This window comes from Carassius gibelio, chromosome A12 (genome assembly GCF_023724105.1).
Source record: "Carassius gibelio isolate Cgi1373 ecotype wild population from Czech Republic chromosome A12, carGib1.2-hapl.c, whole genome shotgun sequence".
Lineage (NCBI taxonomy): Eukaryota > Metazoa > Chordata > Actinopteri > Cypriniformes > Cyprinidae > Carassius > Carassius gibelio.
In genome coordinates, this window is record NC_068382.1 from 8,999,792 (window position 1) to 9,018,837 (window position 19,046).

At 36.1% G+C, this 19,046-nt stretch overlaps 1 protein-coding gene and 1 long non-coding RNA gene across 2 annotated transcripts in view; one reads left to right on the forward strand and one right to left on the reverse strand.

Moving 5' to 3' along the window:
• The window catches only part of si:ch1073-13h15.3 (inactive all-trans-retinol 13,14-reductase), a 30,368-nt gene extending 12,488 nt beyond the window's left edge, over window positions 1-17,880 (forward strand). The window contains exons 9-11 of the mRNA XM_052611088.1: window positions 14,329-14,495; window positions 15,787-15,946; window positions 16,371-17,880. Coding sequence (XP_052467048.1) covers window positions 14,329-14,495; window positions 15,787-15,946; window positions 16,371-16,540 — 497 coding nt within the window. The 3' untranslated portion in view covers window positions 16,541-17,880. The remainder of the gene's footprint in view (window positions 1-14,328; window positions 14,496-15,786; window positions 15,947-16,370) is intronic.
• On the reverse strand, window positions 1,972-4,044 carry LOC128025088 (uncharacterized). Its single transcript, XR_008186093.1, has 4 exons — window positions 3,970-4,044; window positions 3,294-3,311; window positions 2,757-2,851; window positions 1,972-2,174 (listed from the first exon to the last, which is right to left on the reverse strand). It is a non-coding gene; the product is annotated as an uncharacterized LOC128025088 (long non-coding RNA).
• Window positions 17,881-19,046: the final 1,166 nt, after the last annotated feature.

Sequence of the window (19,046 nt, forward strand, 5' to 3'; positions counted from 1 at the left end):
ACTCTCTCACTCATTCGCTGCAAGCCCGCAAATGTCAACAAGAAAACAGCAGGCTCCCAAAACATCAAAGCCTGGGGGCCCTGCTCCTGTGAGAGCTCTCAGACCGCTGCAACAACAGCAGGCCCCAAACCCTCAATCTGCTGAAGGTGAACCAAAAACAACTGATAGAAGCTCTCAGTGATATGTGTCGGGTCCCTGCTATAATAACCGCAACATTCACAAATGTTTAAAGAACAAGTGGGAACCCAGTGTGCCTGTAGCTTTCTCGATTTCACTTTTATCATGTGACAGAAAGTTTAAGGCCATCTTAAGCCGAAGGGCAAACTCATCTAATATGCATCAAACTAAAACTGATGTAATGACATAAAGCACTGCCATCAAGTTAGCATCTTTAAACATTCGCTCACTAAAAAATTAAATCATTTTGTAATCAATGACTTTATAACCACAAACAATTAGGATTTTATGTTTCTAAATGAAACATGGCTAGAGGACAGCTGCAGTTCAACAGTCCTCAATGAAGCAGTCCTTCCTAACTTCACTTACATGAGTGTTTGCAGGACTGTTAGGAGAGGTGGAGGTGTAGCTGCTCTATTTAAAGATGTCTAATCTTCCTTTTATAGGCAAAATTATAGAAAAGGTAGTTTTTAATCAGCTGAATAAATGAAAATGAAAGCTGAATAAATACTTAAACATCTGGTTTCAGACCGCATCACAGCACAGAGACAGCACTCATTAAGATAATAAATTATATTAACTTAAATTGTGACTCTGGCAAAATAACAGTGCTGGTATTGCTAGATCTCAGTGCTGCGTTTGACACTGTCGATCATAACATACTACTAGAGAGACTGGAAAACTGGGTCGTGCTTTCTGGGATGGTACTCAAATGGTTCAGGTCATACTTAGAAGGGAGAGGCTATTATGTGAGTCTAGGAGAGCATAAGTCTAAGTAGACATCCATGATATGTGGAGACCCACAAGGTTCAATTGCACCGCTCTTGTTTAGCCTGTATATGCTTCCTCTAAGTAAAATAATGAGAAAGAACCTAATTGCCTATCACAGCTATGCTGATGATACCCACATTTACCTAGCCTTATCTCCAAATTACTACAGCCCCACTGACTCCCTCTGCCAATGCATTGATGAAATTAATAGCTGGATGTGCCAGAACTTTCTTCAGTTGAACAAGGAAAAAACTGAAGTCATTGCATTTGGAAACAAAGATGAAGTTTTTAAGGTGAATGCATACTTTGACTCTAGGGGTCTAACAACTAAATATCAAGACAGGAAACGTGGTGTGATTCTGGAGACAGACCTTAGTTTCAGTAGTCATGTCAAAGCAGTAACTAAATCAGCATACTATCATTTAAAAATCATTGCAAGAATTAGATGTTTTGTTTCCAGCCAAGACTTGGAGAAACTTGTTCATGCTTTATCACCAGCAGGGTGGACTATTGTAATAGGCTCCACACCCGCCTTCCCAAAAAGACCATTAGACAGCTGCAGCTCATCCAGAACACTGCTGCCAGGATTCTGACTAGAACATCTGAGCATATCACACCAGTCCTCATTAACTTCCAGTTACATTTAAGATTGATTTTAAAGTACTTTTACTTGTCTAGAAGTCACTCAAAGAACTAGGACCAAAATACATTGCTTCCAGAATCAGCCTCCAGAAGAGATCAGATGTGCTAAAACAATAGTCACATTTAAATCTAGACTCAAAACTCATCTGTTTAGCTGTGCATTTATTGAATGAGCACTGTGCGATGTCCGACCTGATTGCACTGTATTTTATGTATAAACTGTAAGATCATTTTCTATTTCTAACTGTTTTAAATTCAAGTCAATTTTTTTATAATTTCCAAAGTTTTAAAATTGCTTGTTTTAGTTTTGTTCTTCATGATTATTTTACTTAATTTTATGTAAAGCACTTTGAATTACCATTGTGTTCGAAATTTGCTATATAAATAAACTTGCCTTGCCTTGCTACAGCAACCTCCCCCACCACACACACACACACACGCAAAATTGTAGAGGGCCTCGCACATCAACTTTGCACAGGGCCTCTCACCCTCCTTGCGACGGCTCTGCTGGGGCATATTTTAAACAAAAGGCAGTGGCTGCTGCAGTATTTGCCCCGTCTCTTTTGATGTTTTCTGGACACTCTCTGTAAGAAATATTTGAATAAGAAAATGTATGAGTATAGGATATGATGCACTATAGTAATCACTGAATGTAATCATTAACTATTTATTTGCCTTCCACAGAATACATTTAGACCACTTACACTGTTGATTTGGTTTCTAAGAAAAAAATAAAAATCTACCCTAGCTTTAAGAGCCATGAATGTAAATTACATGCTATAAGTCATCAAAATATATTTCAGCTTGTGATGCAATTGACAAACACTAAAAGAAATCTAGAAAATCTAGCAAAAGAAAGCCATGACAACAAAGACACATTGCAGTATTTTTTGCAGAGTGTCTTAAGGTAAATTGACATTTAATGTCTAATACATTAAATGCAAAAACAATTGTTAGAGTTCTGAACAATAAAGATAGGCTGGCAACAGGAATGACCTGCCAATCAATAAGAAGTGTATATATGGAAGTTTGTGTGATTTCTGTGTGACAGATGAGTACCTACAATACGAGGTTACTGGTTTCACTAAACCAACTAAAACTAAACAACGCTGAATGTCACAATGATATGATGCTAATATTTGTATTATATGTTAATTTTGTTTTACCTGTGACAACAGTGTACAGATTGATCTTGGTGAAAGCAAGCTTCCCCTTCCCCCACTTCATACTGAAACAGGCCATGACCTCATTTTTCATCAACCTGTGGATACAAGAGTAATGCCCAAATAATTAATTATACATGACACATTATGAGGCAGGTGTTATAGTTTATGTTACGTGTTCATCATATCTAGTATAATGCAGATATCATACAGGTCCTCCAGTTGGTACTAGATTAAAAGTCATAGGCTCACCCAAACTGGCAGGTTTTTATCTTATTGCAAAACAACTGATATTGTGCAATTTCAAAATGTAAAACCAACACTATTTCAACAACTTGGCCTGTAAATATTAATTTCATTCATTTTCTCCTTGCTAACAACTGTAAAGTGCAAAATTATAGTATAACAGAAGAGCACACAAGAAAACCAGAAGAATCAGATTAACTACCTTCAATTTAATAATATTTTTAATCTAATTAATGTAAAATATTAAAGCAGATTGTTCTAGCGGCTCTTTTATAAATGAACAAAAAAACATACCTTACAACAATATGGCTTCTTCAGACCATGGCAAAGAGATAAATGCAAAACAAAGCAAAAACAAAACAAAAGTTATAACCTCATATAGTATAGCCCCTAAATTCACACTATATTAAATACTATACCTTAGTGATAAACTTGAACCCCAGATATAAAACTAGAGCTTGTAGAAGAAAAGGCTGTTTTTGCTTAAAATAAATAAAAAAGGAGCCTCTTTACATCGTGTGTAGAAATCTGACAGCTAAAGGAGATCCAAAATTAATTAAACTTGTACAGCAGAATATTAAGTTACTATAAACACCTGTATAACTAATTCGCATGACACAATTGAAGAAAAAAAAGCATTGAATCGAACAAATTTCATGATGAAAAGCTTAACGTTAAATTATTCGAAACAATAATAATAATAATATAATAATTAAAAATATATGTCTCAAGTTTAAACTTTATTTGAACTGTTTTTCAGCGCTAACAGTTAGATGGCTTTAATGACTCAGGCGTTTTTATTTCAGGGATATGACAGTTAACGTTACCATTTTTTAATTAATTATCTCTACCCATCGTCTTGCAGCTAAAACACTTCGATGTATTTGATACGTATTACAAGTAATATCATTATATAGGGGGGCATAAACACTTTTACGTTATACATGATCTAATATCCAGATATACTCACCACAGTTTGAGCTGTAAGTGCACCGCAGGCCGCCTGATAAACTGATGACTGCCGATCCAAAAAAGACCGCCAAGTAGTCGCAAAATGGCGCAATAGCGCGATGTCACCGTGTTGCATTATGTTTGGGCGTGGGATTATGGGGGGGTTGGCAAAAAAATAAAAATAATAAAAATAATAATAATAATAATAATAATAATAATAATAATAATAATAATAATAATAATAAAAATCCAAATAAAATAAACAATAATATACTTTAAATTAACTTGTATTATTCTGTAGTGCTTATTCACAAAATCCATACACAGAAAAAGTTGAAGCATATTCATCATTGATGAATGAGATCAACATTTAAATATGAAATTTGTAATTTAAAATTTTTAACTAGAATGTACTTTAAATATGAAAAATGCAAGTAAGAAGCAGCAATCAATCTGATCAATTATTTTATATATTTAAAAAAAAAACATATATAAAGAACAGACTAAATTATAGCAAAGGAATTAGACATTTATATTGCATAATTATAAGACTGTACAATAAACAGTAATGCTTGCATTGTCTGCATGCACTCACTTTACTTTCCAACACAAAGATCAACAAGTTTATGTTTTGATAAACAATGTTTCCACCCCAGAATTAAGTAAGCAATACTGTTTTGATCCTCCTAAATATGTCTTAACAGGTTTGTGAGTGTTTGAATTGCATTATATTGCAAACAAGATTGTGTCACGGGCCAGCAAAGAAATAACAGGGTGTGGGTCCAAATGCAGGGAAGATTAACCTTAATAGAACAAAAAAGCCAACATGGCAAAAACAAAACCAAGATGCAAAAAACACGAGAACCAGTAACACTTACAAGACGTTGAGGTGACAAGGTGGGCGGGGTCAGAAAAGAGACAGGACAAAAGCATATGGCACCAAACAAACACAACACTCACAGAAGACTGACAGAAAGACAGAAAACTGTGACAGACTGGATATCAATTTATATAAACTGTTATGGTTCATGAATGGTCATGGGTCAAATTAAAGTCATAACACTTTATTTTCATAGTCCCTTTTGAATATTCTATTGACAATATAAGTATTGCACTTACATGTCAACTAACTCTCATTACAGTATTAATAGACTGTCTGCTTAATTTCTTATTCTGATGCTCTCCCAAAATATGTTTGACTGACTACAAGTAACTTTGCAAGTACATCAACTTATTCTAACACTCTAATGAAAGCAGGTACAGTCGTGGCCCAAAATATTGGCACCCTTTGTAAAAATGATCAAAGAAGGTTGTGAAAATTCTGCTGCATTGTTAATCCTTTTGATATTTTATTTTAAAAAAAAAATATTCACAAAAATGTATCCTTTCATTGGATAATAAGAAATGAAAAGTTTTTTTCTCAAATGCTCATTGGACACAATTATTGGCCCCCCTAGAAATTTTTATGAGTAAAATATCTCTAAAGTATATTCCCATTCAAATTCACAATTTTGAGCACTCAAGCTTGATTATAAACATGAAATTATCCAGCTATGGCTATGGCTACCTGTTTCACAGAAATATAAAGAGGAGGGAAAACAAAGCCCAAATTCCCTTAATCATTCATCACAATGAGAAAAACCAAAGAATGTATTTCTAATGTGATAATTGAGATAATTGAGCTTCACAAATTGGTGAAGTGGCTTTAAGAAAAGAGCTAGAGCAGTGAAAATTCCCATTTCCACCATCAGGGCAATAATTAAGAATCTCCAATCAACATAAAATGTTACAAAACTGCTTGGAAGAGGACTTGTCTATATCGTCCTAATGTGTGGTGAGAAGGAGAGTTTGAGTAGCTAAAGACTCGCCAAAGGTCACAGCTGGAGAACTGCAGCAAATAGCAGAGTCTCTGGTTCAGAAAACCTTTAAAAAAAAGTCAAACAGAACCTACATCAACACATGTTGTTTGGGAGGGTTACAAGAAAAATTATCCTAGCTCATTCAAAAACAAACTAAAGCATAATTCAGTTATCAGCCAAGACTGGAATTTTAAATGTGAATGGCTTCTATGATCAGATGAAACCAAAAAAATTAGATTTTTTTAGCAGCAAACACTCAAGATGGGTTTGGTGAACACAGAGAGAAAAAAGTAACCCATGTGCACAATGAAATATACTGCTGTATTTGTTTTTTTCTGGGCCTATATTTCTGCTGGAGGCCCTATACATCTTGTTTAGAAACATGGCATCATGGATTCTATCAAATACCAACAGATAAAAAATCAGTAAGTGACTGTTAGAAATCTTAAAATGGTCCATGTTTTGATCTTTCAACAATACAATAATCCAAACACAAACCTCGAAAACAACACAGAAATGGGTCACTGAGCTCAAAACCAAGCTTCTGCTATAGCCATTCCAGTCCTCTGACCTGAACCTTACAGAACATGAGAGGAGTGAACTGAAGAAGCACCAACATGGAGCTGGGAATCTAAAGGGTCTGGAGTGATTCTGGATGAAAGAATGGTCTCTGATCTCTTGTCAGGTGTTCTCTAACCTCATCAGGCATTATAGAAAAAAAAAATAGACCAGTTAATCTGGCAAAAGGAGGTTTCAAAAAGTACTGAATAAAAGGGTGCCATTAATTGTGGCCAATGTGTATTAGAAAAAAAAAACATTTATTTCATAATGATATTTCCCCTTGTTTTAAATTCTTATTATCCAATGAAAGGATACATTTTTGTGAATTTTTTATATAAAAGTGCAAAACGATTAAAGCAGATGAATTTTCACACCCTTCTTTGATCATATTTACCAAGGGTGCTGATATTTTTGGCCACGACTGTAGGTGCAACAGCGCAACAACATAAATTTCAAAAGGGACCATAAAAATAAAGTGAAACCACTATATTAAATAACAATAAAAAAAAAAAACAATAAATTGATGTTATAATTTGACGTTGTTTGGATGTTACCATTATGACGCCTTGAAAACACTGGATTATGGTTGCCATAAACTGACAACTAAATATCAGTATTTGATGTCAATCTGACGTTGGTTTAAGAGGTTGACTCGACGTTGGATTTTGATTTGCTAATGCCACAACCTAAAACTAACTACAGATAAACATCAAATTATCTTTTAATTTGACATTGTGTGGACGTTGCCATTATGACGTCTAGAAAACGTTGGATTATGGTTGCCATACCTGACGACTAAATATCAGTATTTGATGTCAATGTGACGTTGGCCTGAGACGTTGGCTCGACGATGGGTTTAGGTTAGTTAATGTCACAACCTAAAAACAAACTAAAGATCAAAGTCAAATGGCGTTATAATTTGACGTTGTTTGGACATTAACATTATGACGTCTTGAAGACGTTGGATTTTGGTTGCCATATCTGACGACTAAATATCAGTATTTGATGTCAGTCTGATGTTGGCTTAAGACGTTGTCTTGATGTTGGATTTTGGTTAGTTAATGCAACAACCTAAAACTAACTACAGATCAACATCAAATTATGTTATAATTTGACGTTGTGTGGACATTGCCATTTTGAAGTCTAGAAAAAGTTGGATTTTGGTTGCCATACCTGACGACTTAATATCAGTTTTTGATGTCAGTGTGACGTTGACTTGAGATGTTGGCTCGATGGTGGATTTTGGTTAGTTAATGTCACAACCTAAAACTAACTACAGATCAACGTCAAATGATGTTTTAATTTGACGTTGTTTGGACAATGCCATTATGACGTCTAGAAGACGTTGGATTTTGGTTGCCATACCTGACGACTAAATATCAGTATTTGATGTCAATCTGATGTTGGCTTGAGACGCTGTCTTGATGTTGGATTTTGGTTAGTTAATGCCACAAACTAAAACTAACTACAGATCAACATCAAATGATGTTTTAATTGGACGTTGCGTGGACATTGCCATTATGACGTCTAGAAGACGTTGGATTATGGATACCATACCTGACGACTAAACATCAGTTTTTGATGTCAATGTGACGTTGGTTTGAGACATTGGCTAGACGTTGGATTTTGGTTAGTTAAATGCCACAACCTAAAACTAACTACAGATCAACGTCAAATTATGTTTTAATTTGACGTTGTTTGGATGTTGCCATTATGACGTCTAAAAAACGTTGCATTTTGGTTGCCATACCTGACATCTTAATATCAGTATTTGATGTCAGTGTGACGTTGGCTTGAGACGTTGGCTCGACGTTGGATTTTGGTTAGTTAATGCCACAACCTAAAACTAACTACAGATCAACGTCAAATTATGTTTTAATTTGACGTTGTCTCGACGTTGCCGTTATGACTTCTAGAAAACGTTGGATTTTGGTTGCCATACCTGACGACTTAATATCAGTATTTGATGTCAGTGTGACGTTGTCTTGAGACGTTGGCTCGACGTTGGATTTTGGTTAGTTAATGCCACAACCTAAAACTAACTACAGATCAATGTCAAATGATGTTTTAATTTGACGTTGTTTGGACGTTGCCATTATGACGTCTAGAAAACGTTGGATTATGGTTGCCATACCTGACGATTTAAGATCAGTATTTGATGTCAGTGTGACGTTGGCTTGAGACGTTGGCTCGACGTTGGATTTTGGTTAGTTAATGCCACAACCTAAAACTAACTACAGATCAACGTCAAATTATGTTTTAATTTGACGTTGCCATTATGACGTCTAGAAAACTTTGGATTTTGGTTGCCATACCTGACGACTTAATATCAGTATTTGATGTCAATGTGACATTGGCTTGAGACATTGGCTCGACGTTGGATTTTGGTTAGTTAATGCCACAACCTAAAACTAACTACAGATCAGCGTCAAATGATGTTTTAATTTGACGTTGTTTGGACGTTGCCATTATGACGTCTAGAAAACGTTGGATTATGGTTGCCATACCTGACGACTAAACATCAGTTTTTGATGTCAGTGTGACATTGGCTTGAGACGTTGGCTCGACGTTAGATTTTGGTTAGTTAATGCCACAACCTAAAACTAACTACAGATCAACGTCAAAAGATTTTTTAATTTGACTTTGTTTAGACGTTGCCATTATGACGTCTAGAAAACGTTGGATTTTGGTTGCCATACCTGACGACTTAATATCAGTATTTGATGTCAGTGTGACGTTGGCTTGAGACGTTGGCTCGACGTTGGATTTTGGTTAGTTAATGTCACAACATAAAAACAAACTAAAGATCAAAGTGAAATGACGTTAGAATTTGACGTTGTTTGGACATTAACATTATGACTTTTGGTTGCCATACCTGGCGACTAAATATCAGTATTTGATATCAATGTGACGTTGGCCTGAGACGTTGGCTTGACGTTGGGTTTAGGTTAGTTAATATCACAGCACAACCTCAAAACAAACTAAAGATCAAAGTCAAACGATGTTTTAATTTTACGTAGTTTGGACGTTAACATTATGATGCTTTGTAGACGTTGGATTTTGGTTGCCATACCTGACGACTAAATATCAGTATTTGATGTCAATCTGACGTTGGCTTAAGACATTGTCTTGATGTTGGATTTTGGTTAGTTAATGCCACAACCTAAAACTAACAACAGATCAACGTCAAATGATGTTTTAATTTGACGTTGTTTGGACGTTGCAATTATGACGTCTAGAAAATGTTGGATTGTGGTTGCCATACCTGACAACTTAATATCAGTATTTGATGTCAGTGTGACGTTGGCTTGAGACGTTGGCTCGACGTTGGATTTTGGTTAGTTAATGTCACAACCTAAAACTAACTACAGATCCACGTCAAATGATGTTTTAATTTGACGTTGTTTGGACGTTGCCATTATGACGTCTAGAAAACGTTGGATTTTGTTTGCCGTACCTGACGACTTAAGATCAGTATTTGATGTCAGTGTGACATTGGCTTGAGACGTTGGATTTTGGTTAGTTAATGCCACAACCTAAAACTAACTACAGATCAATGTCAAATGATGTCTTAATTTGACGTTGTTTGGACGTTGCCATTATGACGTCTAGAAAACGTTGGATTATGGTTGCCATACCTGACGACTAAACATCAGTTTTTTATGTCAGTGTGACATTGGCTTGAGACGTTGGCTCGACGTTGGATTTTGGTTAGTTAATGCCACAACCTAAAACTAACTACAGATCAACGTCAAATTATGTTTTAATTTGACGTTGTTTGGACGTTGCCATTATGACGTCTAAAAAACGTTGGATTTTGGTTGCCATACCTGACATCTTAATATTAGTATTTGATGTCAGTGTGACGTTGGCTTGAGACGTTGGCTCGACGTTGGATTTTGGTTAGTTAATGCAACAACCTAAAACTAACTACAGATCAACGTCAAATGATGTTTTAATTTGACGTTGTTTCGACGTTGCCGTTATGACGTCTAGAAAACGTTGGATTTTGGTTGCCATAGCTGACGACTTAAGATCAGTATTTGATGTCAGTGTGACATTGGCTTGAGACGTTGGCTCGACGTTGGATTTTGGTTAGTTAATGCCACAACCTAAAACTAACTACAGATCAATGTCAAATGATGTTTTAATTTGACGTTGTTTGGACGTTGCCATTATGACGTCTAGAAAACGTTGGATTATGGTTGCCATACCTGACGACTAAACATCAGTATTTGATGTCAGTGTGACATTGTCTTGAGACGTTGGCTCGACGTTGGATTTTGGTTAGTTAATGCCACAACCTAAAACTAACTACAGATCAATGTCAAATGATGTTTTAATTTGACGTTGTTTGGACGTTGCCATTATGACGTCTAGAAAACGTTGGATTATGGTTGCCATACCTGACGACTAAACATCAGTATTTGATGTCAGTGTGACATTGTCTTGAGACGTTGGCTCGACGTTGGATTTTGGTTAGTTAATGCCACAACCTAAAACTAACTACAGATCAACGTCAAATGATGTTTTAATTTGACGTTGTTTGGACGTTGCCATTATGACGTCTAGAAAACGTTGGATTATGGTTGCCATACCTGACAACTTAAGATCAGTATTTGATGTCAGTGTGACGTTGGCTTGAGACGTTGGCTCGACGTTGGATTTTTGTTAGTTAATGCCACAACCTAAAACTAACTACAGATCAATGTCAAATGATGTTTTAATTTGACGTTGTTTGGACGTTGCCATTATGACGTCTAGAAAACGTTGGATTATGGTTGCCATACCTGACGACTAAACATCAGTATTTGATGTCAGTGTGACGTTGTCTTGAGATGTTGGCTCGACGTTGGATTTTGGTTAGTTAATGCCACAACCTAAAACTAACTACAGATCAACGTCAAATGATGTTTTAATTTGATGTTGCCATTATGACGTCTAGAAAACTTTGGATTTTGGTTGCCATACCTGACGACTTAATATCAGTATTTGATGTCAGTGTGACATTGGCTTGAGACGTTGGCTCGACGTTGGATTTTGGTTAGTTAATGCCACAACCTAAAACTAACTACAGATCAGCGTCAAATGATGTTTTAATTTGACGTTGTTTGGACGTTGCCATTATGACGTCTAGAAAACGTTGGATTATGGTTGCCATACCTGACGACTAAACATCAGTTTTTGATGTCAGTGTGACTTTGGCTTGAGACGTTGGCTCGACGTTAGATTTTGGTTAGTTAATGCCACAACCTAAAACTAACTACAGATCAACGTCAAAAGATTTTTTAATTTGACTTTGTTTAGACGTTGCCATTATGACGTCTAGAAAACGTTGGATTTTGGTTGCCATACCTGACGACTTAATATCAGTATTTGATGTCAGTGTGACGTTGGCTTGAGACGTTGGCTCAACGTTGGATTTTGGTTAGTTAATGTCACAACATAAAAACAAACTAAAGATCAAAGTGAAATGAAGTTAGAATTTGACGTTGTTTGGACATTAACATTATGATGCTTTGTAGACGTTGGATTTTGGTTGCCATACCTGACGACTAAATATCAGTATTTGATGTCAATCTGACGTTGGCTTGAGACATTGTCTTGATGTTGGATTTTGGTTAGTTAATGCCACAACCTAAAACTAACAACAGATCAACGTCAAATGATGTTTTAATTTGACGTTGTTTGGACGTTGCAATTATGACGTCTAGAAAATGTTGGATTGTGGTTGCCATACCTGACAACTTAATATCAGTATTTGATGTCAGTGTGACGTTGGCTTGAGACGTTGGCTCGACGTTGGATTTTGGTTAGTTAATGTCACAACCTAAAACTAACTACAGATCCACGTCAAATGATGTTTTAATTTGACGTTGTTTGGACGTTGCCTATTATGACGTCTAGAAAACGTTGGATTTTGTTTGCCGTACCTGACGACTTAAGATCAGTATTTGATGTCAGTGTGACATTGGCTTGAGACGTTGGATTTTGGTTAGTTAATGCCACAACCTAAAACTAACTACAGATCAATGTCAAATGATGTTTTAATTTGACGTTGTTTGGACGTTGCCATTATGACGTCTAGAAAACGTTGGATTATGGTTGCCATACCTGACGACTAAACATCAGTTTTTTATGTCAGTGTGACATTGGCTTGAGACGTTGGCTCGACGTTGGATTTTGGTTAGTTAATGCCACAACCTAAAACTAACTACAGATCAACGTCAAATGATGTTTTAATTTGACGTTGTTTGGACGTTGCCATTATGACGTCTAGAAAACGTTGGATTATGGTTGCCATACCTGACGACTAAACATCAGTTTTTGATGTCAGTGTGACATTGGCTTGAGACGTTGGCTCGACGTTGGATTTTGGTTAGTTAATGCCACAACCTAAAACTAACTACAGGTCAACGTCAAATTATGTTTTAATTTGACGTTGTTTGGATGTTGCCATTATGACGTCTAAAAAACGTTGGATTTTGGTTGCCATACCTGACATCTTAATATCAGTATTTGATGTCAGTGTGACGTTGGCTTGAGACGTTGGCTCGACATTGGATTTTGGTTAGTTAATGCCACAACCTAAAACTAACTACAGATCAACGTCAAATGATGTTTTAATTTGACGTTGTTTGGATGTTGCCATTATGACGTCTAAAAAACGTTGGATTTTGGTTGCCATACCTGACATCTTAATATCAGTATTTGATGTCAGTGTGACGTTGGCTTGAGACGTTGGCTCGACGTTGGATTTTGGTTAGTTAATGCCACAACCTAAAACTAACTACAGATCAACGTCAAATGATGTTTTAATTTGACGTTGTTTGGACGTTGCCATTAGAACGTCTAGAAAACGTTGGATTTTGGTTGCCATACCTGACGACTTAAGATCAGTATTTGATGTCAGTGTGACATTGGCTTGAGACGTTGGCTCGACGTTGGATTTTGGTTAGTTAATGCCACAACCTAAAACTAACTACAGATCAACGTCAAATTATGTTTTAATTTGACGTTGTTTGGACGTTGCCATTATGACGTCTAGAAAACGTTGGATTATGGTTGCCATACCTGACGACTAAACATCAGTTTTTGATGTCAGTGTGACATTGGCTTGAGACGTTGGCTCGACGTTGGATTTTGGTTAGTTAATGCCACAACCAAAACTAACTACAGATCAACGTCAAATGATGTTTTAATTTGACGTTGTTTGGACGTTGCCATTATGACGTCTAGAAAACGTTGGATTTTGGTTGCCATACCTGACGACTTAATATCAGTATTTGATGTCAATGTGACGTTGGCTTGAGACGTTGGCTCGACGTTGGGTTTAGGTTAGTTAATGTCACAACCTAAAACAAACTACAGATCAACGTCAAATGATGTTTTAATTTGACGTTGTTTGGACGTTGCCATTATGACGTCTAGATAACGTTGGATTTTGGTTGCCATACCTGATGACTAAATATCAGTATTCGATGTCAATGTGACGTTGGCTTGAGACGTTGGCTAGACGTTGGATTTTGGTTATTTTATAACACAACCTAAAAACAACCTAATATCATCGTCAGCTGATGTTGGTCTTGGACGTCAATTTAACGTTGTCATTAGACGTTGGCTTGACATTGAATTTTGGTTACCTGACGTCGCGACCTAAATCCAATCTAATATTAACGTCATATGACGTTGTGTGCCTGCTGGGTAGATAACACAATTTATTTACAGAATCGAACGTTGAAAAGAACAGAGTTTATTTAAAACAGAAATATTATAAATGTAACATCAGAAAAGCATCCTTGCCGAATAAAATTATTAATTTCTTTAAAAAAAAAAAAACGTATTTAATTATCTATTTGTGTCTGATATGTATTGCATTTTTAAAGGTTGTGTTTGTTCTTTAGAGCTTCAAATTTAAAGCAAGATTCTGTTTTATGTTAACGACACTGATTTTCCAGGCAAGTCATGCATGACCATCCTGACCATGGTGAATTATGAATGGTTTGAAGACTGGAAAGACACTAGAGTGAGGAAAAGAGGCGACGATTATCACAGCTACAAGATGAGATTTGGCAACTCTCTCTTTGAATGGGCCTGCAAACACTTCCCAAAACTCAGAGACAAGGTACTAAACTCTGTTGCAAATTCAACATGTGTTACATGAGCATGAAGAAATAGTGATAAAGGTACCTTTTTAATGTTAAAATGCTTCTGTCCTGTGCCTGTTCAATGATCTGAGTAAATCAAGTTAGTCATTGATAGGTTAACTAAAGAGACTAAACACTGAAAGTGATCCGTTAGCAAATCATCTAAACATTAAAAATTGATGTCAACTGCTAATGCACCAACATACAGTCATAAAGAGCCTTCCAAAAAAAAAAAAAAAAAACATCTCAAACCTGTCAAATGCAGAGATGCATAGAAATTTGATTGAGACACTAAAAGCAGAAACAATAAAAAACATTTCATCATTGAAATTAAATAAACATTACAATAAACATTAAATAAAAAATACATCAAAAATCAAATAAAAATATAATTCAGAATATGAACTTAAATGAGACTGATCTGAGTGAAATAGATTAAATGAGGAACAAAAACTTGATTTGGGACACTGGGAATGGGGAATCAGGAATCTGTTAAGGATTACAAGAGCACATTAATTTCATAAAATAATGATGCACAAGTACAAGTAATCTATAACAACCACTACAATATTTAATAAAAAAAAATCTTTATGCTTTAATTTAATTCTCTTTTGCTCAACAAGACAGAATTATTTGATCAAAAATACACTAAAGACTTAAATAATATTACAGTTTATTAACAACTTTCCATTTCATGGTTTATTCATGAAAAGTCAAAAGAACAGCATTTATTTTAAAATAGAAATATTTTTTTACATTATAAATGTCTTTACTGTCACTTTTGATGTCACTGATCACAAAGCTGAATTGTCAGCAGCCAAAATTGTTCATTTTGATTTTATGTTGATTTCAGAAGAAATACAGAGTTCTGGCATGAAACTCTAGATGGCACAGTCTGATAGGTCTAACCTAATGACATCATTATCACATGGCACAGCTGATTGGTTCTCTCCTGTATCTGTAGCCAATGAGCTCGCTGTTCAACATTCAAATACATGACTAGAGCTTGCTGTAGCAGTTGCAGCTTGCTTCAGAAACCCTCCACCTTCCCCAGCTCCACCTGTATAGATCTTCCTCGAAGTGATTCATGCATGCTATATGGGGGTCATTTCATGTATATTGTGGATGTATTGGCAGTAGCAAGCCTCAGAACTCGCTCAGCAGTGTAGCAGATCTCTTCCACCAAGACCAAATACATTAACATTATCATGTAGATTACCATTCCAGTGTGTGTGTGTGTGTGTGTGTGTGTGTGTGTGTGTGATTCAGCTGGTGTATCAGGAGGCCGCCACTCCTCTGACAAACATGCACTACCTCAGCTGTAACCGAGGGGCCATTTACTCTGCTGATCACAACCTGGACCGCTTCTACGCAGAAGCCATGGCTCGAAACCGCTGCGACACTCCTGTCAAAAACCTTTATTTGTCAGGTACAGAGCTCTTCCTACTATGTACGGTTTTCATAATGATGGCCATGATTAAATAAGGGACACAAAAACATCTGATAGAACAAAGGTAACACTTTATAATAACGGTTCATTTGTTAAAAAAATATTCATAAAGCATTTATAGATCAAGTTATTAACCGAACCGATTGTTTTATCAGAAGTAAACAGTAATACACTGTAAGGAAAAGACTGTAGATAAATAACAGCATAGAAAGATTATAAATGATTAAATTAATAATATTTCAGCTGGAAAGCAACTTTAGAAAGACAGTAGTGTCATTATTCATTATTTTAGTTCTGTGTTGATTTAATTTACTCTTAATGTTAATTTCTAATTTTACTAAAACATTAGTAAAACCAAAGTCGTATGCTAATGTGTTTTAGTTTCACTTTTTGTGCATTTCAGGTCAGGACATTTTTAGCTGTGGTATCGCCGGTGCATTGCATGGTGGTCTCCTCTGCGCCTCCACCGTCCTAAACTACCCTGTGTACATCGACCTCTTGTTTATCAAGAAAAAACTCAAGTGGAAGAAAGCAAAGGAGGCAGCGAAGCTGGCAAAGCAGAAGCAGCAGTGATGAAGCTGTCAGGAGGGAGAACTGAAAAAATAGAAAAAAATGTAACATTTTTTATTTTATTTTTTTTAGCTAAAATGATGACAATAGAATGTCACTTTTCAATCCAGATTTGTAAAACTTTGTATTTGTAACATCAACACATCGCTAAAGCTTCTTCAACCAGACCTCCCACCTGTTCTCTTCTAACACATGTCTGATCCCCATGGATATTTGTGCACTAGCAGGACTCAAAGGACCTGTGGGAAACCTCAGACTTCCTGGTTTAAGTGGACATTTCCCCTAGGACAGATTGGTTGGTATAACACGGCCTCTGATGGACGTGTGTATTTGGATGGGGAGGAGGATATGATATGAATGCCCTCACTGTGATTCACTGCGCCTAAAAAAACGCTCTGCTCCTGTAAGCCTGAGTATGTACTGCAGTGACATAAACTAATGGACTAAAGCCTTGAAAAGTATGTTTTAGGAAATTCATGTTCATTAAAAACACAGTTTTCATTAAGGCAAATTTGTCAGGGCTGAAAGTGAGATGTCACAGGAAGACAAAGCCTGTTAATAAAATAAAGTACTCCTCCTGTCTTCCGACTAAGAGTTATGAAAATTCTCCAGGACTTGGATTACACATTTTCAAACAGGCCAGAATAAACAGAAATGAACTTGTTTAAGATGCAGAGGAAGAGCAATTTGTTTGAACAGTGACCAAAAGCACTTAAGGGAACCAAAACATATAGATGCAGCCAGATGGGTGAAATGGACCCAGTAATCTCAGAGCATTTCATGGATGATTACAACTGCATGAGAGACTCTCTATCACAGCACACCGAAATGCAGTCATGTAGTGAATCATATACAGTAGTAATGAATGCAAAACTAAACGGGAGCATAACCAGGCAGAAACTTTGGAGTATGACAAGAAAAACTAAAACTGAATGGTTCAGGCCAAGGTTATTACAGTTAACTAAAATCCTCAATAATTCTTACTTAAGATAAATGTTAACTGAAATGAGTGTTAAATGTGCGTGTGTGTAAATATGTATATGTGTGACCCTGGAACACAAAAGCAGTCTTAAGTCTCTGGGGTATATTTTTAGCAATAGCCAAAAAAAGCATTGCATGGGTCAAAATCATCTATTTTTCTTTTATGCCAAAAATAAGTAAAGATCATGTTCCATAAAGATATTTTTTACATTTTCTACTGTTAATATATAAAAACATAATTTTTAATTCGTAATATGCATTGCTAAGAACTTCATTTAGGCAACTTTAAAGGAGATTTTCTTAGTATTTAGATTGTTTTGCACCCTTAGAATCCAGATTTTCAGAGCTGTATCTCTAATATTGTCCGATCCTAATAAACCATACATCAATGATTTATAAATCTCATTTCAGAAAAAATTACACTTAAGACTGGTTTTATGGTCCAAGGTCTCACATATATATATGTATGTATTGGTTTTTTTTTATTTTTTTTTACATGTATAGTTTTTTTTTTTTTTTTTAGCAATCATCAGGTTTGGTCTGATGGTTTCAAGTATCTTAACTAGTCTCATTCATACCATGTTTGCTTTATAAAAGGTCTTTAACAATGCAATGGAAGAGATGATGCACGTGGTAGCTGAGCTCAAAGGATTCTGCTGTTCACAATTGTGCCCATCATCATTTGAACTATCTTAGCATAGTCATTGGCTAAACACAGCAAATTATGGATGATGGGGGCAGGGTTTCTGATGTCTCCGCCCCCTGCAGTATTTAGCTCCTCCTGTGGGTGGGGTTTAATAGGGTGTTTTATGTCCCAGAGCTGTGCCACTGTGTAGAAACCAGAAGATCCAGCTGTTTCTAATCTGAGTGGGCTATTCAGAGAGTCCGAGCCAGAAATACAGACAGAGATCTCTGAGGAAAGAGAGCAAACTTGGTTTTAGCGGAAGAGAGAAAAAGCAAGTCTAAAAATGTCTCATTAAGTGTAAGCATTAATTACTAGTAGTATATTAACTGTACGGATGTGTCATTAGCTACAGTAACATTTCCCAATCAAAGGAGTTTGAACAAGGCCTCAATAAATTCACAGAAAAACAGGAAATGGATGTATCTAAGCTTTTCTAAGTAATAAAAAAGGAGGTTGTCTTTCACATCTGTCTCTAATATTTTTTTGTTCTATATCTAACTCCGTTTATGAGCACTGTTTGGCACATGCAACACTTCACTCCAATCCAAAAGATTTTTCCATGTCTGTGGAAAACAGGCCAGACTCGAACACAACAGCATGGCTTTGACCTTGGCGGTGGGACTAGGAAAATAAAGGGGCCGATCTCACATAACATTCAGCTGAACATTAACAAAACGTTAGTGCATACAAAAACCTCCAAATCAACAAACTGTAAATCTGTAATGGCGAAAGGAGCTGTTTTTGTACCTGTCCATATCATCATTGGCAGTGTGGTTGTAGGTCAGACAGGCTCTGCACACTCAATCAGTCTTGTTCTGCTGAAGGTGCTGCGCTTCTGACTCA